The 22,231-nt window shown below is 41.4% G+C and overlaps 2 protein-coding genes across 2 annotated transcripts in view; one reads left to right on the forward strand and one right to left on the reverse strand.

The window, feature by feature from the left end:
• Nucleotides 1–6,363, forward strand: part of LOC126983587 (multiple epidermal growth factor-like domains protein 6) — a 34,087-nt gene extending 27,724 nt beyond the window's left edge. Inside the window, exons 27-30 of the mRNA XM_050836397.1 lie at nucleotides 271–399; nucleotides 2,196–2,318; nucleotides 2,525–2,634; nucleotides 5,141–6,363. Of these exons, the coding sequence (XP_050692354.1) occupies nucleotides 271–399; nucleotides 2,196–2,318; nucleotides 2,525–2,634; nucleotides 5,141–5,152 (374 nt within the window). The 3' untranslated portion in view covers nucleotides 5,153–6,363. The remainder of the gene's footprint in view (nucleotides 1–270; nucleotides 400–2,195; nucleotides 2,319–2,524; nucleotides 2,635–5,140) is intronic.
• Nucleotides 1–22,231, reverse strand: part of LOC126983599 (bestrophin-2-like) — a 184,831-nt gene that overhangs the window by 132,712 nt on the left and 29,888 nt on the right. The window lies entirely within an intron of this gene.

Here is a 22,231-nt window from a genome sequence, read left to right on the forward strand (position 1 = left end):
ACTCTATCCTCCCATTTAATATTAAATCTAATTTCCTAATGAATCCCCAACCTCAATGTTGCTTATTATGTCCTCTCTATTAGTTAACAACAAATCCAAAATATTTTCTTCCCTCGTTGGTGTTCTAATTAACTGCTTAAGGAAACTATCCTGTATCACATCTAACAAATCCTGTGCCTCTTCTGAATAAGATTTGAAAAGAATACTTGCTGATGCTGATACGCATCTGCCAAACCAATCTTGTAAAATTGCTTTTCTTTTACTTTTCAGTTTGCAGAGCAGATCCTGTTTGTGACCCCGATAAGGGGTTCTGCAGGGAAGAGTGTTTCGACTATGAAGAGGAGGAGGCAGGTTCTGACTGCGGAGACGCCTGCACTTGTTGTGTACCAAAAATCGACAGTAAGAACTTTATTTTGGTATAGTGGGGCCCCGTGTCTAGAAATACGTATATTTTTTTACGTTCTGCCTATGGCGTCGGTAAGCTTCCTTGGTGTGGCCTGATGGTCGCCCCCAGCCCGTTATTGACACAGGCAAGTGTTTATAGAGGCGCCATCTTGCTTGGCTCATGCTGTCCTCTAGAGCTCATCTTTGATCCTCTTTTTAGAGAGAGAATCTTAGAGTCCGGGCTGATAGGTGGTGTTCAGGACAGCGTATGGGTAGTCTTAGGCCATTCGGCGGCGCCTGAAAAATCCCAGCTTGTGTTGGCGGGCCGAGACGCGAACTTGCTACCTCCTGAATGCCACACCCACACGCTATCCACTCGGCCACCGCCTCCCCTGAAAACCGTGGCAGCGTCTGAAACCGCTTCTTTTGTGGAAAACTCTAAATACTAAAAATTAAAAACATATCCGGGCGGAACCGGAAAGGCTCGGAACTATAAAAAAAAGTTCCGGGCGGAACCGGAAAGGCCCGGAACTATAAAAAAAAGTTCCGGGCGGAACCGGAAAGGCCCGGAACTATAAAAAAAAGTTCCGGGCGGAACCGGAAAGGCTCGGAACTATAAAAAAAAGTTCCGGGCGGAACCGGAAAGGCCAGGAACTATAAAAAAAATTCCGGGCGGAACCGGAAAGGCCCGGAACTATAAAAAAAATTCCGGGCGGAACCGGAAAGGCCCGGAACTATAAAAAAAATTCCGGGCGGAACCGGAAAGGCCAGGAACTATAAAAAAAAGTTCCGGGCGGAACCGGAAAGGCCAGGAAATATAAAAAAAAAGTTCCGGGTGGAACCGGAACTCGATAACTTGTTCTCTTGTACTCCCTGCTCGTACTTTCAGCAATCTGATATCTATCTATCTATCTATCTATCTATCTATCTATCTATCTATCTATCTATATATCTATCTATCTATCTATCTATATATCTATCTATATATATATATATATATATATATATAGATGAGAGAGAGAGAGAGAGAGAGAGAGAGAGAGAGAGAGAGAGAGAGAGAGAGAGAGAGAGAGAGAGAGAGAGAGAGAGAGAGAGAGAGAGAGAGAATTTAATTTAGTTTATTTGTCAGTTTATTGTTATGAGGCCAAGATAACTTTCTCTCTCAGCCCTGTCATCCGCACGTGGGTGACAGGGCTGAGGATGCCCGCATTGGACCCATCACCAACTGACGCGTCCAGTACTGCTTGAGGCATTCAGCTGAGCTTATTCAATAAATATATGAAGAATTAAGAAATATCAAGGTTATGAGGGAATGCAGGACGCTAGATTTGAGAAGTATTAGGAGTATGGTAACTGCTTGGATGTAAAATAAATGTTCCGGTTCCGGCCGGTTATTTTATGATAGCTCCGGCTGAAACCGGAACTTCATACATAATGAGGTCCCGGCCGGGAGCCTCTACACACTACGGCATTTTTCTTTACTACTGACAACGTCCAATGTCTACGTTATTTGCCAAGTAGCAAGCCATGAGCCAGACTATTGCCCGTGTGTTATTATTTAATGCTCACACATTATTTAAATTAGTCCTTCCGAGATGAAACTCTGATGTCATGACCTAATAAGTCCTTTATTATTGTTTTATGTAGCCTCTCCATGACACTTCTTTATGTAAATATGTAAAGCTGCAGCCATTTCACGGTTTTGGGTTACAAGGCAGATACTGTTTTTTTAGTATTACGTTTTCTTTGAGGATATCCCTAAGGGCCTATCTCCTTGATTATTATAATTATTTTTTCCCTTTCCCGAGCAGTTCCCGATGTGAAGGAGTGTTTAAAACGTGGCGGAACATTCAGGACAGCGTGCATTGCAGACGTAGAAAAGGAAGTGGGCCCCGGCTGCGGTGACACGGGCTGTTGTTGCGACTATATAGACCGTGAGTTGTTTGATCTTTATCAATATTAGTTACTTATGCTATTTACTAAATTAATTACTTTTCATAACTTCTCTCACATACTGCTTTTACTCCCGGAGACACTGACGATAGTAAAGCGTTTAGAAGGATCAGGGTACAATAATACTGAATACGGTTCAATGAGACCGTAAAAAGTCTAACTACACTATCATTTTTTTATATTTTAGAGTGCAGTCCGTTGGCAGTACCCACGGGATGCGACGCCTGTCGTCTCACATGCGAAACGGGTGAGGATGAGCAGGCTGTTCCCTGCTCATCTGAGTGCAAATGCTGCCAGGTAAGCGCAATCCGAAAAACAGTTGTGCTTTTATCTCCAGTTTCTTTTCCGGCCGTTCTGTCTCTTCCATGGTAGACGGCCACTGTTATTCTCCTAAATATATCTACAGAGGTGTCCCTCAAGGCTCTGTCCTATCTTCCATTCTCTTTTTACTATTCATTAATGATTTTATATTTTTCGAAACAAACTGTCCTATCCACTCCAACCCAAATGCTTCTACTCTGCATTACTCAACATCTTTTGACAGAAGACTCTCCCGACAGGAATTACGAGACTCTAGGTAGGAAACTCCAAAACACTTAACCCCAAACATTAGTATCATTTCCAATTGGGCAGAAGGAACGTGGTGTCTTTCAGTGCCTCAAACACTCAAATTTCTATACCTGTTAACTGAACACAATCTTGCAAACACTTATCCCTTATTATTCGATAACACTCAGCTGACATCTTCTATACTAAACATCCTCGGTCTCTACTCAAAATTTCAACTAGAAGCCTCCTGTCTCCTCTCTTACTGAATCAGCTTCCTTGAAGTTGGGCGTTCTGTATCGTCTCTACCACTTTTTTCCCCACATAGATACTGTCCATAAGCAAGGGTCTTATCCCCACTCGTATGGATCATGCATTTCATGCCTGTGTGTGTGTGTATGGGAGGGGGGGGGGAAGGGCTCCACACACACACACACACACACACACAAAGGCTCTTCGTCTCATCAACTCCCCCTCCTCTTATTGACAATCTTATGCTTTGCTCTGCTCTGCCTCTTTCAGGAGAGGAATATCAAACACCTCTCCACCCGAAATTGACCTCTTTCTTGCCCAATCTTCTCAACTTCTATTTATAGGACCAGTTCTTAGCGGGCTTTTTCTCATTTGTTTTTGCTCTTGAGCTGCTTCCGTTATTGTAAAAAAAAAATGGCTGGCTCGTGTCAGACATGGATGAGCAGAGGACTCGTTAGGCTCAGAACTCTGAGCAGTTGTAGCTACATGGCGAACCTGGGCAGCTCCAAACTGCTGGATTGTAGGTGGCGGATGCCGATCCACCCATCGACTCTCTTAACGAGATCAGAGAGGCTGTGGCTAAGTTGAGGTGTGGAAAGGCACCTGATATACGTAACATCAGTGTAGAGTTGCTCAAAGCTGGAGGCGAGGCCATGATCCGCGGGTTGCATGCAGTCTTGACTGCCGTATAGCAATCTGGTACCATTCCTCCAGACTGGGAGAGGGGGCTGGTCGACCCTATTTGTAAAGGGAAAGGGGACCGACAAGACTGCAACAACTACCGTGGTACTACGCTGCTCAGAGTGCCAGGCTCGATGCTTGCCTACCTATTGCTGATGCGATCTGCAGTCAGCTGCTAAAGCTGCTGAGACCTGAGCAGTCTGGGTTCACGCCTGGGAAGTCGACAAGAGGCCGTCTCCTTGTGCTTCACGTACTGGTGGAGCGCCGTCGTGAGTTTCGACAAAGGATGCTTGCAGCCTGCGTCAATCTCAAGAAGGCGTTTGATTCAATTCAATGCAAGGCATCTCGGTTTCTCCTGCAATTCACTCTCCTGTAATCTGGGACAGTGTTGTGAAATGTGTGAGGGGAGGGGAGGGGAGCTGAGGGGAGAGTCCGTTTTTCTTTTTTTTTAACATGAAAGCAGGACTGTGTCATTGCCCCATTCGTTGTCAACACTTGTAGGGACTTGGTACTAGGCACAGTTGTGGGCCAGAATCATTGTGGAGCATCTCTTGGTAACATAAGGGTCACTTATCTTGTTTTTGGTGATGATGCAGTAATCCTTGCGGAGTCGCTGGAGGTTCTGGTGATTCAAGGCACTGCACTAGGACTCAAAGCCTCAAGGTCTTCTGGGCCAAGACCAATGTACAAGTGTTTGAAAGCTTGCAAGATGAAACAGTACAGCCTGTTCATGCGTGTGATGAGGACATTGAGATCTTGGAATATTTCACATACCTTGGTAGCGTAGTTCATAATAACAGCAAGTCTCGCCAGGAAGTCTTACGGCGAATTGACTTGGTCTACGGTATTATGGACTCGCTCAGCAAGAGTATGTGGTGTTAGCGATAGCTGTGTAGAAGGACAAAGATCCGGATCTTCAAGTCCCTTGTGCTCCCTGTCTTACTCTATGGCTGTGTGACACGGACACTGAATAGGGTGTTACCTTTTTTTGTGGTTTTGCTATTGTTAATTTTAAAAGTAAATCCATGTTACATAATTTCATTTGAGTTACTTCATCTCATATTTCATACAGTAATTTCCCAAACATCGCCACAAACCAAGGAATTTAATCATTAAGAAATAATACTGCATTCATTAATATTCTTAATCACCATAATAACTATTATTCAGCATCACAAAAGCCACTTTATATTCCAAGCCACTAAAAACCACTGTTACGACATTTCGAGCAACACCATCAATTAAAGAGTTTCACAGTTTGAAATGCGCCAGGCAGTAAGATTTTATTATAAAGTCCCTGATATATTTCTTTTTGCACCAACAGGAAACGAGATGAGCAATGAGCCGCCGACTAACCAATCAGCCAGCGGTGATGAGTCTCCTTTCATCTGTTCAGAGACTCTTGGCAACATTAAAACAATCTCCAATCTTTTCTCTTTACAGTTTAAACAAGCATGATTTTATTTTCTTACTGGTGGTGGATATCTTCAGTTCTTTCACATGACATATTTTTTTGCGCTTGATATAATATTGTCACATATGTTTCAGTGTGCCGTTTGCATCTGTTGAACCAATGAGGAGCCATAGCAATTTCCACAGATCTGTCTTTTTGTATTATCACTAATTTTCTTCACCATATGAGAAAGAACAGAACACCATGGATGTGTAAAACTTGATCGCGCTAGTTAGTCATATTTAGCACTTTCTGTATGAGGTGCAGCATGGCTGCGAGGGTATAAGTGTTATCCTTCGGTGTATGGATACAGGTGAGATCTAATGTTTTTATAGGAAAAAGTGCATCTTGTACACCAAATGATACAGCTATACTTCATTATCTGCCCAACTCGAATACTGGCAAAATCATACTAAATAACCAACTTGCGGATCTCCATACAAGTCATAATGTTACACTCATTTCTTTCACCATCTCAGTTCATCGAACAAGCTTTTCTCAAGCAACTTATCTCAACTGTACATTACAATTTCTGTCACATTCCCGCGTGAATAAGTCTTTGTAAAAGTGTATTATTCTCTAATCCTTCCAAGGTAACATGTATAGGTCTCAGAATTCATTTTACTGAGCCTTTAGTTTTCACAGTTTATCTAATTATATCCTACATTAATATAATGAAGTGATGCCTGTACTAAGTTTTAATGTGATTAGCGCTGTCCCTTCAGCCAGTCAGCCAATAACAGCAGCTACGCTAGCACAAAATCAGAGCATCATGATGAAGCAGACTACAAGCAGATATCAGGTGCTGCTACTTACGTGATACAGTTGATAGTTTTCAATATGAATATTGTATGTGGCGTGAGACTGCCTCTATACATGTTATTGCATGACACCTTCATCTTGAGGAGAATGCCACATGTAAGGTACTGTTGAAGAAGCGTATAGAGGAGATGCACCTACTCGAGACATGCTAGCAATACTTTCTTTGATTAGTTCAGAAATTTTTTGGCAACAAAGCAGTTCTTCCCTGCAGAACACTAATATTATTTCATGTGGTTTTATTTACTACTCAATAAAGACTGATTGATGACTAACAGTGACCAATTATTACCCCTTGATATTTTGAATTATTCTGCTAGCGTAACCAATCAATCATTTAGTTTTCTACGCTGCCCATAGTGTCCGTGGGCTCTCTTGGAGCTTGTTGTGGGCTTGTTGGATGGCCCTAGCCTGGTGCTGGTGTGGGCAAAGTGGCTACCGTGCTATATGACTTGCTTGGCTTAATTCTGGTATTGCTTCATTCAGAATTAAGGAAGTCTTCTAGAAGTTGCATATTCCAATAAAGAAGTGGCTTCTTATGGATTTTCAAGCATCAGTGATTTAAAAAACATCAAACTGGTTATCATCCATATGTTATGAGCCAAGCAAGATGGCGCCATTATAAACACTTGCCACCGCCATAACGGGATGGGGTCGATCGTCAGGCCACACCAAGAAAGCTTATTGGTGCTATGGGCTGAAAGGTATGAAAAAAGACCTCTTCGACTGCTAGTCCTATTCTCAGAAATGGAAAAAAACATTGTGGTAGCTTGTAAGTCAGCGCCAGTGACACTCAAACACGCGGGGCTAGGCATGAGGCAGCTTTCCATCTTCCTGATCCTTTCCCTTGAAGACCACTCAAGAGTCTAGCATAGCGACCCCTCCCCAACCCATTCTTCCCTCCTACACACACCTGCATATCCCAGGAGAGAATAGGAGCAAGGTGTAGAGAAATAGATGTACTCACTGAGCCAACCCGCCTCCCACCGGGGGGCTGAATTCTCGAATGTGACTACCCCACTACCATGACGTCGATGCAGGTCCCACCGCCAAGTCTGGAACACCTTGGGCCGGTCTTACAGTCACCCGCTTTCGTTCGCTAGCCAGCGAACGAAAGCCTTCCGCGCGCGATCGGGTCTTACAGTCGCTCTTGGCCGCTGCTTTTCGCTCGCTCGCGAACGAAAAATCGGCGTTTTGGTAAGGAGATTTTGGGGAGCGGTTGAGGTGACGAAAACGAGATTTGTAACCAATGAATTCAAAGTAAATGAGTAAATATGCAATGATATAACATACCTAGCATGCAGAACGCATATATAAGGCAAATAATTATTCAAAACACCTTTATTTTTGTTGTACAAACATTTTATTGGGCAGCGTATCGTACACCGCCACCACAACAGAGTCTGTCGTCTCAGCCAACGCAATGGATATTTTCGGTAAGTACAATTAGTGTTTTATTTATCTATTGACATTTCTTTTTGAAAATGTTGTATGTAGTTGTCTTCGTGGTTCATACGAGTGTGCTGATAGGGTTAACAAACTATTGCATACCTGTGGATTTGGTGGCACTAAATCAACATGAATTCTATTATGAAATATTAAGAATATATAAGACAGCCACCCAAAAAACATTCAAGGTATAATGGAACTATTCAAAGTAGTTGTTCCCAGGCAGAGGGGGAGAAAAAACAAAAACTATGGAAATACACCCATCACGGGTAGTCACCAGTTTATTTTGAATATATTTTTATGTACTAATCAATACGACTGTTTGTGTTATGAATAACTAGATAAGAAGTGATAGGCTACTGTCTTACAGTGAAAGGTAACTATTTTAGCTCTGATAGATTCAGACGGCATTAGGGTACTAATTATTAGGTTTGCTTAGTTCTGTGGAATCATATATAATTCTCAATCGATTAAGTCGCCATATTTTATTTTAGCAGCAATAAGTTATTATCCTTAGCAGTGATAGGTTACTATCCTAATGTTGAGCTGCAGCTCTAAGATAGTGTCATTTGCCCTGACAGCTACTTCACAGCAAGTTTCCACAGCAATAAGATGATTTTTCTCACTTATTTAAAATACTGACTACAATATTAATTTCTGAATAATTTATGGGAATGGCAGTTAAGGAGATTTTTTTATATTTTCTTGAAACAGCTGTGTTGTTATTCTGTAAATATTTTGCTCCATTGTTCTCGTCGTTGTATTCTGGTGCGACAGTTATTTCCATACGATAAAGCATCATAGATTACCCAAAAAATTGAAGGCAGTCTCTGAAATATACCACTCAGGTCAGGCCAAAATCTTCAGGTAGGTTATGTAGGATTATGCAGGATAGGTTCGGCTCGGCCCCCTTCCTATCTTTCAGTTTAAAAAAAATTAAGTTGGGGGCAAATGCTATAGCTGCATTAGCATTACAATTTGTTCTTCCATTCATCACTCTGTCCCTCAGTCAGTTATAGTGTACTTGTTTAAATTTTCCAGCTTGTTTCTTTCTCAGTTCTCTTGTTTTCTGCACACCCAACATTTATTTATTTTCATCCTAATTTCAACATGACAGCATTTTTTTTTCATAATACTTTATGTACATATATGTCTCTCCCACAGGATGTGGAATTCTTCTGAGTCTTAGGATGCTTGTCACAGTGAAATACCTGGTTACAAGCAATTTCCTCTTCACCATAGCTGACTGCATATAAATTGTCGTCATCAGGTAGCAGGGCTATTGGAGATGTCAACTGATATACCTCGTACCCTTTCTACATATAATTTCTCTATCCGAGGAAGCACACCATGTGTCCGAAAAAGTTTATGATGTTGCTGGTATGGCAGGAGTTACAAAGAGTGTCAGGGTCAAGGTTAGACTACACCTAGGATCAGTCCACTCATTCTCAGTAGTGATGTACAGGCTGATGGATGAGGTCAGGCAGCAGTCTCCGTGGACCATGATATTTGTGGATGACATTGTGATATTTAGTGAAGGCAGGGAAGAAACTGGAAATGAACTAGAGGTGGAGGTATGCACTGTATAAGTGGGATGAAAATCAGCAGGAGCAAGACTGAGTACATGTGAGTGAGCCCTACAGAGATGGTACAGTGAGGTTTCAGTGAGTGGAGTTGGCAAAGGTTGATAAGTTCAAATACTAGGGCTTAACAGCCCAAAACAATGGAACGTGTGCTACAGAAAGGAAGAAAAAAGTACCGTACAGGCCAGATGGAATGTAGGGAGAATGGTGACACGATCATCCAATATTTCTGCTCCAGGACAAAGCCCTAGGGCTGTCCTGTGGTGACTGTGTCCATTTATAGCATCAAAGAGCAGTCAAGTTACAGATATCATAAAAGACCTTTTGCTGTAAGAAAATCTTTATTTGGTAATAAATTTACCTGTATTTTCAACATGGAAAAATAAATTATTAAACTGTGTAATCCTTTTTTTCATCACACGTACTAAGGCTAAATAAAGCTATATTATCAATAAAATATTAATATGTAATGATAAATTCTTTACCCCATGCTAAATTAATTAAAAAAGGTAAAGTTGGGGGCATATGCTTTAGCGGCACGTGGCCTCATTGTTCATCTCCATCTTACTGGCCCTAGAGCTGGTTGTTGGTAAGAACTAATTATCCTGGGACATGGCTAGTGTGACAGGAGAGTTACCAGTTTATTTTCCCCAGGTTATCCCAAATATCCATTTCTTTGAGTGAAGAAACAATTCCCCCTGCTTTATTTCTTAGTATTTTTAGATTAATAATACTCAAAACCATTATAATTTAAAGAAAATATACAAATAAGTAATTCAATAGAAGTAATAAAGAAAATAACTAATCTAAGAAAACCTAACATAACCGTACCAGAACTGTCAGTGCACTGGACAGTCAGGGCGGCGGCTGCAGTGGTTAGGTTTGTTTAGGTTATGTCTGTTTGGTTGAGGCAGCAGTCTCCGTGGACCATGATATTTATGGATGACATTGTGATGTGTAGTGAAGGCAGGAAAGAAACTGAAAATGAACTAAGAGGAGCAAGCCTGAGTACACGTGAGTGAGCCCTATGGAGATGGTACAGTAAGGTTTCATTAAGTTGGCAAAGGTAGATAAGTTCATTTACTAAGGCTTAACAGTCCAAAGCAATGGAATGTGAGCTACAGAAGAGAAGAAAAGAGAACCGTACAGGCCAGATGAAATGGAGGGAGAATAGTGACAGGATCATCCAATATTTCTGCTCTCTGGGGCTGTCCTGTGGTGACTGTGTCCATTTATAGCATCAAAGAGCAGTCAAGATACAAATATCATAAAAGACCTTTTGCTGTAAGAAAATCTTTACCTGGTAGTAAGTTTACCTGTATTTTCAACATGGAAAAATAAATTATTAGACTGTGTAATCCTTTTTCATCGCACGTACTAAGGCTAAATAAAACTACTTTATCAATAAAATATTAATGTGAAACAACGATACATTCTTTACTAAATAAATAAATAAAGGTAGAGTTGGGGGCATATGCTATAGCTGCATGTGGCCTCATTGTTCATCTCCATCTTGCTGGCCCTAAAACTGGTTGTTGGTAAGAACTAATTATCCTGGGACATGGCTAGTATGACAGGAGAGTTACCAGTTTACTTTCCCCAGGTTTTCCCAAATATCCATTTCTTTGAGTGAAGAAACAATTCCCCCTGCTTTGTTCCTTTTTGTTTTCAGATTAATAATACTCAATACCATTATAATTTGAAGAAAATAAACAAACAAGTAGGTAGTTCAATAGAAGTACTAAAGAAGGCTAACTAATCTAAACAAACCTAACATAACCCTGCCAGTACTGTCAGTGCACTGGACAGTCGGGGCAGTGGCTGCAGTGGTTAGGTGGTGCTACTTTGGCTTATCTACAAGAAAAAAAATATCTACACTGTACTTTGGCTTGTTATCTACAAGGGAAAGTATCTACACCGTAGAAATTTTATTTTGCAATGATATCTACATGGTAAAACTAATTATAACACTTTTGGTTTTGGTTTGGTTATGTTACGTCTGCTTAGGTTAGTTACTTATAATGTACACCTTCATATTATGGTTAAATAGCATTTATTTTTGCCCTTTGCCCACAGTTTGGAAGAGTACATGATATTTTGAAGTGGCAGAGCCAAACTATTTCCCAAAGACTAAATATTCGTCCTTGGGGTGTTTTATCCTCTACTCCCCCTTTTTTTTATCACACTTAAAAGGAGAATGATCAGCTGGGAGGGCCGCACGTCAAAAATGCCCAGGAGAAGATTAAAGAAACACTGGTACATTGGTTAGCAGGTTCAGCAGCAAATCCCTGTGTCCGTGTATGAATCTCAGCTTGATTAGTCAACACGCAGCTCACCCAGCTGTTCATGGACCCTTTTGGGCTGACCAACTAATGGGTATCTAGGAAAACTTTGGGAAGATAAACTGTGGGTAGCAGGAATATCACACTGGCCCTGTCATTATTATTATTACCCACCACAGACTCAAGGACAAGTAAGGCGGACAAACACAGAGGCCGCACGCAGCTTTGAGGCATGCCCACAACTTTACCTGGAGACGAGGTAATGCTGAAAACATGATTTATCTCGAGATAAACGACTTTGGTCGCTGTACAGTTCATGGTACGCGCCGAGAAATCACGTGACTTTGTTTACGTTTTCACGCTCACGCTCGCCAACCTCGCCCGACCAGTTATGCCAACACTGCCGACGATTTAAGTTCGGTGCGGGTCTCGTTGGGGAGCGTAAATCTTTGAGTGTAAGACGGGTGCCTGGCTCTCGTACGCCAGCCAACAAACCTGGTGCGCGTTTTCGTTTTGCCGCTCCCGAAAGAACTGTAAGACCGGCCCAAGTCTCCACGGGAAATTAGGACCAATCACAGCGCGCGCTCAGCCAGGCCACGTATTGCCAGCTCGTGACGTCATTACTTACCCTTTATTTACACAGTTTTATCAAATATATGTTAATTATTTCGTGAGAACACACATATTTTCAACAGTTGAGATGTTTATACTGATGTTACTGACGTCTGACACATTATAACACAGAGCTGGAACACATAACTGATAACTGTGACGAGCTAAGTTATCTGGGAACACTGACGGAACATCGTCCCTTGCTCCTCGGGCTGTGTTATGCTTTGCCATTGTCTCCCAAACTGGGGGGTACGCCCCCCTGTGAGGGCGTGAGCTGGATGCAAGGGGAGCATGATTCCGTCAGCCAAAAATTGCATTTTTGCAAGAAAGACACCCACCCACCCACACACACACACACACATCCACATACATACACACACCCACACATTGCAAGAAATAAATACACACACACATATTGCAAGAAATATATATACACACACACACACACACACACACACACACACACACTCACATGTGCACATTGCAAAAAATAAATACTCTCAAACACATTGCGAGAAATAAATACACACACACACACACACACACACACACACCCTAACCCACCCACACCCACACACACCCACCCACACCCACAACCTTCCACCCACCCACACCCACACCCACCCATACCCACCCACCCACACCCACACCCACCCACCCACACATCCACATACATACACACACACATTGCAAGAAATAAACACACACATATTGCAAGAAATAAACACACACACACACACACACACACACACACACACACACACACTGGAGAGCAGAAGAGAGAGAGGGGACCTAATAGCATTGTACAGGATACAAGAGGGATTGGAGAAATTGGACAGGGAAGACCTAGTGGTACGTGACAAGTGTAACAAGAGGCAATGGTAAGAAATTGAAGAGCGACTGTAGGAGAGACATCAAGAAATACAGTTTTCCATACAGAAGCATAACAACATGGAACGGACTTGACAAGGAGACTGTGTGCAAAAACGATTCACGAATTTGAAGCCAAACTGGATAATAAGCGTTATGGAGACGGGACAGCACGAGCCAAGTACGGCTCTTATCCTGTATTTCACAACTAGGTAAATACAACTAGGTAAATACACACACACACACACATGGAGTAACACTGTTGGAATCATCGTCACATGAGTTTCAATATATATATATATATATATATATATATATATATATATATATATATATATATATATATATATATATATATATATATATATATATATATATATATATATATATATATATATATATATATATATATATATATATATATATATATATATATATATATATATATATATATATATATATATATATATATATATATATATATATATATATATATATATATATATATATATATATATATATGTATATATATATATATATATATATCTATATATCTATATATATATATATATATATATATATATATATATATATATATATATATATATATATATATATATATAGGATGGGGGGTGGCCGTGAGTATTTCTTAGAAATCAATAGGGGGCATCACGTAAAAATGTTTGAGAACCTCTGCTTTATGAGATCTGTACTCCTACAAAATCACAGGTATTGCCTTGTGCATATTACACAAATATCAAATATAGGGATGAATGCATTCAATAGGGCGACTCGCTGTACATCCTTTCATGTAGTTAACTGGCAGAGATGTCAACAACAGGCATAAAGAGAGAGCAAAACTGCCTGCAGAGTCTGAGTCTGAGTCTAATGACTCTAATCTGCGGCGTTCCAGACTTGGCTAATATGTGTGTGTGTGTGTGTGTGTGTGTGTGTGTGTGAATTGAATTGAATTTATAGATTAAGCTCAGATTTTATAAAAAAAAAGTATGGAGCTCCTCCAAAAGAAAAATCTAACACAATATGTTGTCCATGCAACAAGTAAATATCTGGTTATATAACTAAGCAAAACAAACACAACAATAATTAAATACATTAGCACTGGCCTCAAGAATAGAGCTAAATATTTCATGATGGTAACATTGGTGGTTTGCATCAGTGATACATATTTTAAATGTGATGGCCTGTGTGTATAATAGCTTGGTATGTACAGTCGCGGACAGGAGTAAAGACACAGATTTCAGAACAATTCAGTCAGCTGGCGAAAACTGGCAACTAATGTGTAGGTACCGTTAGTTTTAGTACCGGTAATACCGGTCCCGAGAACTCCAGTGCCAGTAGTATCGGTACCATATATGCTGTCAGTATGTATAATAGATACGAAAAGTTGGCGCCAGAACTTTGCTAATATCTGCTGTTAGAGTTATTAGATAATGAGTCTTTTCATAATACCTATATACTGATTTTTTATGCAGAAAGTAAGTACTCAGAAATAAAGGGCCGGCACACTCCGGTAATGGTACCGGTACTAACGGTACCAACGATGGTGTCCACACAGCATGGGTCATGTATGTATTTATTTACTTTTTTATATATTTATATGTTTACACACACACACACACACACACACACACACACACGAACTATTAGGCTACTGATATAATTCTTGTAGGATGTGTGTAGCCTAGCATCGTAAGGTGTTCCCAACATAGTAGCATCATTTTCCATGGCGCCCGCCGTGTCATTATTAATATATATATATATATATATATATATATATATATATATATATATATATATATATATATATATATATATATATATATACTAAAGTATAAGGCTAATGACTTTTATAAGATGATGTGTGTAGCCTATCATCCCAAGGAGTTCTCCCTACACTGAACGATAACGTTTCATAAATCTTCGTCCATTGTTCTTCCACACTCAAATAGTATCATTTTATCGTACGAGTTAAAATCATGCGTAAGTATTAACGTTGATTATTGATTTTATGTTACGGTTTGATTAAAAGAGTTGCACATTATATTAATTTAAATAGCGGAAAGATCAGCCATTGGTAGTTGCCAGAAAGCAAAGTCAAATTAATTACATGATAATTGTTTGAGCATTAAATGGATATTTTCACCCCCAACAAAGTACTGTTACCTTCTTTTATTTATAAGCAAGTATTTTTATCAGGTATTTTACAAATTTATTGCTTGTGAATCAAATTAAAAAGGAAAACTTTTTAATGCCTGTGAACGAAACTTACTGAAATATGTGTCTTCACTTCTGTCCGCGACTGTACATATCACGCAACCTTACAATTTCACTGTCAGTGCACTCAAAAAGAACATGGAATTCAGCTCCCACAACACCAGCATCACACTTATTACAAAGCCGATCTTCTCTATTTACACCTTAATGCCTGCCAGCATTAACAGTTGCATTAACTGTTGTAACAAGTTCTTAATCTCGTCACCATTATTCGGTTGCTCTTCTGTAACCTTGAAATATATCACTCCATGCCATAATCCACCTTAAACATTTTGTAGTTACTGCAGAGAGATTTTGTTACTATGTTGTTGTGCCAAGTTGCAATCCACTAGTCTTTCAATCTCAATTCCACAGCTTTTTTAACCCATGAACATCTTGAAACAACCATAACCATGACATACGACACTCATTACAAATATTTTTAATACAGGTTAACCATGGAGAAGTATATATCCCTAACCTATCCAAATGTAACAAGCAGTGATACATTACTGAACAAAATTTTGTATCTACCTAAAATAACTTTAGACCAATATCCCATCATTCTGCTCTTTATATGTAGTCATGTGGAAATACTCCAAGTTCACCATATACCATGTCATTGTTAGTATTCTTATGAACTCCCAATGCCTGTTTTAAAACTTTCATATGCAAAGACTCTAACTCTCTAACTCTGTAAAATCCCCAAATCTCTGAATCATAGGTCAGTACGGGCAACACCGTGGTATTAAATAAGTTCACTTTGCGTGTCGGCTGGCAAGTCAAATTTCCTACACTTTCCTATCAGTGAATACATTGCCCGTGTTGCCTGTTCTTTAAGCTCCAGCTCGCCTTTACGGAACCTTCCATTGTAATTAAATAACACACCAAGATACTTATAGTCTTCCACTACTTCAGTGTTTTCACCTCCAAATTCAAAGTTGTAGTTATCAGTGTTGGCTCTTCCCCTACTAAACATGACTTTTTGTTTTGTTGCAGTTAAGTTGTAGTTTCCATTGATTACAGCACAAATTCAAAGCAGTCAAGGCTTGTTGCATTCCCTCCTCACTATCACACACAATAATTGTATCATCTGCATACATTAATACCAGGAGATTTAGGTATGAATCATCACCAAAATCTACATTATTACAATTAAATTCAAGCAATTTATTTTCAATATCATTAATATAAAAAGCAAACAGCAATGGTGACATTTTCTCCCTGCCTTACCCTGCATTACATACAAAGGTGTCTGATGTCTGTTGGTTCACCATGACACAAGACCTGATGTTGTTATACATGTTTCTGATTACAGTAAATATTTTCCCATGCACCTTTTCCTTCACCAACTTGTACCACAAACCTTCACGCCACACCATATCAAAAGCTTTCTTGTAGTCCACAAACAGACAAAAAAGCTTCCTTTTCCTTCAGTTGAACAAATCAATTATACATTTAATCAAAAATATATGATCCAGTGTAGAGTACTCATGCCTAAAATCTGCTTGTGTTTCATTAATAATAAACTTAGTATTTGAGTATTCATTGAGTCTCTCGTTAAGTACTGAGGTAAGCAGCTTCCCATACAACTAAGCAAAGTGATCCCCCGATAGTTGTTAACATCCTGAGCGTCAGCCATATTCTTATAAAGTGGCACTATTGTCCCAACCAGCCGCTCAGATGGCATGACGCCAGTATCAAGTATCTTATTAAACAGCTTAACATATAGGGGGACAAAATGTGCCGAGTACTTTTAATGTATTCATTTAATATCATGTCAGATGCTGGGGATTTATTGTTTTTTAATTTTTAAATATTTCTAGCAAACTCTTCGTTGGTTAAAGGGCCATTAAGTAATGGTGAGAGATCATTATCCATATTATGATCATTTAGAATATTTACTTCATTATTATCAATGTTGTCATCACTCGCTAACTGTCTGAAATGCTCGGAAATTCATTTGATGTAATGGGGATCTGATGGCTCTTTTTCTGACCATTAAGGATCTTCCAGTATTCTTCAGGGTCATCACTTTTGCATTTCCTAAGTTCTTTAATTATGTTTATCTTCGTTTTTTTATTCTTTTAAGATTTGTTTTGTATTTTCTGCTTTCCTCAATCATGCTGTTAAAGTTTACGCTATTCCTGTGCAAACGATATCTATGTCTAGCTTTATGGTACTCCTTTCTTGCTTTCCAGCATTGTTTGTCATAACCCTTTACAGTGTCATTATAGCTCTTTTTGATACATGTTTTTTTCTTATGTTGTGGAAAAGTTGCAAGTGCAGGGTCAATCAATATTTGCTTTAATTCCTGGTTAACATCATCTATGGATAAATTATTCAACTTAACCATCAACTCATTCACCTTACACTCACTAATATTCCTCACATATACACCCCTTCTCTCAGCATTCCACTTTCCTGGCCTTTCACTCGCTCTTCTTTGTCCTGCCTCCTGGGCACTCATGCTTACAGCGGGTACATTACTTGGTCCCATAAATTTCATCCTTACGTGTAATCCACAGTGTACATCAGACAATAGCGGATCTTAATCCAATACTCTAAAAACCATCACATACTGCATAACTTCAGGTGACCCTAAGAAGTAATCTATAGTTGTATTGTATGTAGTTGTAGGCTTGCCAATACCACAGTCTTTCCCCATCCTTCCATTAAATATAAACACTTGATGATTTTTACAAAGTTCAACCAGTTTCCTGCCATAAAAGTTCCTGTCTAGCGTCAGATCTTGGTTTGCCCTGGTCTTAGTTATACCATAATCAGTTACACTTATGTGGGGTACCTCGGCAGGCACCCGATCATCATCACCAGCACCAGAGGGAACATCAGACATAGTGAGAGTATGAGCATTAAAATAACCACAAAGTACAGCATATAGTCATCACTGGTATAAGTTATCGAAAAATTGTCCAACTCATCAAAGTACTCTTCAGTGCCATATCTTGAGTATGAAGGGGAATGTAAACACAGCTGATTACCAACTCCTTACCTAAATTTGCACTCCCTCTGTCTACTGTAATTGTGCTAGTTAGTATGTGCCTCCACTGAAAGCTAACATTTTTCCTAATGGCAATAAGTAGACCCCCAGACTATATGTATGTGTGTGTGTGTGTGTGCGTGTATTGCAATGTGTGTGTGTGCGTGTGTGTGTGAGTGTGTGTATTTATTTCTTGCAATGTATGTGTGTAATTCATCTCTTGGTCTGCTGCAGGTCTCTTCTCGAGCCAGCCAGCCGTTCCCCTACAGAAGAGCACAGAGCTCACTCATAGTACCGATCTTTGGGTATGACTGAGACCACTCATACACAACACACCGCGACAACGAGGTCACAACTCCTTGCCTGATGTCGCGTACCTACTCACTGCTAGGTGAACAGGGGCTACACGTGAAAAAAGATAAACCCAACATTATCTTCACCAGGCCGGGGAATCGAACCCCGGTCCTTCTGGTTGTGAGGCAGACGCTCTACCACTGAGCTACCGGGCATTTATTTACCTAGTTGTATTTACCTAGTTGTGAAATACAGGAAAAGAGCCGTACTAGGCTCGTGCTGTCCTGCCTCCATAATGCTTATTATCCAGTTTGGCTTTAAATTCATGAATCGTTTTTGCACACACAGTCTCCTTGTCAAGTCCGTTCCATGTTGTTATGCTTCTGTATGGAAAACTGTATTTCTTGATGTCTCTTCTACAGTCGCTCTTCTTCAATTTCTTACCATTGCCTCTTGTCACACTTTTGTCACGTACCACTAGGTCTTCCCTGTCCAATTTCTTCAATCCCTCTTGTATCCTGTACAATGCTATTAGGTCCCCTCTCTCTCTTCTGCTCTCCAGTGTTGTTAGTTCCAATTTCTCCAGTCTTTCTTCATAAGTATGTTCTCTCAGAGTTTCTGGTAATTTAGTCGCTGCTCTTTGTATTCTTTCCAACTTTCTGATTTCTTTCTTCAATCTAGGTGACCACACTAATGCTGCATATTCCAGTCTTGGACGTATCATCGATGTTATTAGTTTCTTCACCATTTCTTCATCCAAATATGTAAATGCTACTTTTATGTTTCTAAGAAGATTGTATTGTTATGCCGGACGTGTACTTGGGTTCCGTGTCGCCATCAGGAGACTCCATGGAGGGAGATATGTAAACACCTTGCACAGCTTCTGTAGTTTAATATTCTTCCTTAGTAGTACAACTCTATATCCACTATAGAATGGATATCAAAATGTTAGAATCAGTGCAGAGGAGGATGACTAAGATGATTCAGGGGTTGAGAAGCTTGCCATACGAGGAAAGACTCAAACAGTTAAAACTTGCATTCTCTAGAAAGGCGAAGGGTGCATGGAGACATGATCGAGGTTTATAAATGGACGAAGGGCTTTAATAAGGGAGACATTCATAAGGTTTTGTTGGTAAGAGAACCGGGTAGGACACGAAGTAATGGGTTTAAACTGGATAAATTCAGATTCAACAGGGACATAGGCAAAAATTGGTTTACCAACAGGGTTGTGGATGAGTGGAATAGGCTTAGCAGTCATGTGGTGAGTGCCAATACAATTGTCACATTCAAAAATAGATTAGATAAATTCATGGACAGCGATATTAGGTGGGGTTAGATACACGGGAGCTTAGGGTCAAAGGAGCTGCCTTGTATACGTCTACCGGCCTCCTGCAGATTCCAACGTTCTTATGTTCTTATGTTAACTCACACTGACTCTTCACTGACCACTAGCTGACTATGACTGGGACTGACTCCTTGTGTTTTTTTTTTTACCCCTTTAATAAGTGGACAGGGTCTTTGCACAAAGGCGGCCCTGTAAGGGGGGGTGAGCAATTCAAAACTCGGGGCGGTTGTAGGGACGCCTCCGCCGCCGCCACAGCCACGGGTATCAGCCAGCGAGCAGCAACGAAGACACGGGCCCCCCGGGCAGGTGCCCAGTAGCAGCCCGTAGCAGGACCCGGGTGAGCGGCCAGACAGTCAACTTAAAACCGGCGGACCAGAAGGGTGGGCAGGGCTGTTCACCCGAGGAGGACTGGCGTGTCTCTGACTGACTCCTCTCGCCCTCTTCTCCAATATATATATATATATATCTATAGATATATATATATATATATATATATATATATATATATATATATATATATATATATATATATATATATACCGAACAGTATGGTCTACAACGTTACAGTATATATTCGATCATACAAGAACATGTAGCAAAAATATCTGCAAGTTGGCAACACTTCCCGCCTGGTGCCTGGCTGCGGGGCGTGGGCAGGGCCTTGCTCCTCCCCCCCCTGCTCGCTCCTCCCAGAGTCTTCCAGAGGCCCATAGACCCCGGGGGTAGCTTCCAGCACAACACTATCCCCCCCCTCTTAATTGTGATCGTCCCGATCACACACTTAACTATATACAAACATAAGAGAATTAATCAAAAACATAATAATCGTCGTATCACCGTGGACGCCCGTGTTGTCTCTGTCTTCTGTTCGCTGCCTCCTGCGCGTCTGTCTCCTGGTGCGCCTCGTCGTCGTCCGCTTCTTGGGGTGTCCCTGCAACATCTGCTGACGCCGGGAGGTTATCTCCCTCGGCTGAAAGGTCCAGAAGGCCTATGTCGTCATCGACCTCCTCTCGGTCCTGGACGTCCCTTGCGTTTTCGTCGGCTGCTGGGTGTCTGTAGTTGTTCCAGGTGTAGTTTCCCGGACCGTGGTACCTCCATAGGCGGTTGACGTGGACAACTTTCGGCTTGGTCCTTTCCATTCTCCGGGTTCGGTAAGTCACGTCGGAGAGGCGTTCTAGCACAGTATAAGGGCCTTCCCAGGGGCTCTGTAACTTCGGAGACTGTCCTTTCTTCCTCTGCGGGTTGTAAAGCCAGACTTGGTCTCCTTCCTTGAAGTCAACGTGGCTTGCCCTCATATTGTAACCGCGCTTCATGGCCTCCCCGGAGAACTTCAAGGCACCACGGACTTGATGGTGCACCTCTTCCAGCCGTTCCTCTAGTTGACGGGCAAAACTAGAGGCGTCCCTTGGAAGGCTTTCCCCAGGAGGCCTTCCTGTCAGTATGTCCACCGGCAATCGCAGCTCACGTCCAAACATCAGCTTTGCCGGTGAATACCCCGTAGTCTCGTGGGCGGCAGACCTGTAGGCCATGAGGAGCGCAGGCAGCTTCTGATCCCATGAAGACTGATCATTGTTGCACTGCTTGGCCAACTCCTGGCCCAACGTCCAATTAAACCTCTCCATCATTCCATCTGACTGTGGGTGCAGAGGGGTGGTCCGGGTCTTCTTGATACCCAGGAGCTTGCAGCACTCAGCAAGGACTGTTGACTCAAAATTCCTTCCCTGGTCGGAATGGAGCTCGTTAGGCACACCGAAGCGACAGAAGAACTCCTCCACCAATACCTTAGCGATGGTAGTGGCTTCCTGGTCACGCGTGACACCATTCTTCCACGTCCTTCCTCATGCCAACCCAGTAGAACCTTTGGCGCAGGCGACTCAGTGTCTTCTTTACCCCAAGGTGTCCGCTGGTGATGCTGTCGTGCATTTCTTTCAGGACGCCTTCCCGGGACTTCATAGGTAGCAACGTGGACCAGTAGTGGTCAAGACCATCATGAGAGACCCAGCGTCGCTGCAACACCCCGTTGTCCATCCGAAGAGTGTCCCACTGAGTCCAGTAATTCTTGGTGGTAGGGCTTTCTCTCGAGATTACTTCCCACCCAGGTCGCGTTGACGATTGACTCAGCCACTCCATAATTGGTCTCAGATCTCGGTCCTCCCGCTGCAGTTTTCCCAAGTCTTCCCATGGCACCTCCGCTGTCTGTTCCACTGTAGTGCGGCGGCACATATTCTGGACGCTTTCCCTCTGGAGGCAATGTTGACACTCAAGTAGGCAGGGGCGCCTGGTCAAGCTGTCCGCGTTACCGTGTGTTAGCCCAGATCGGTGCACAATAGTGTAGTGATGCTGCTCTAGTTTACCTATCCAGCGAGCAAGCTGGCCCTCAGGGTTTTTCACTGACTTCAACCACCGCAATGCAGCGTGATCCGTGCGGATGGT

Source organism: Eriocheir sinensis, chromosome 5 (genome assembly GCF_024679095.1).
Source record: "Eriocheir sinensis breed Jianghai 21 chromosome 5, ASM2467909v1, whole genome shotgun sequence".
Lineage (NCBI taxonomy): Eukaryota > Metazoa > Arthropoda > Malacostraca > Decapoda > Varunidae > Eriocheir > Eriocheir sinensis.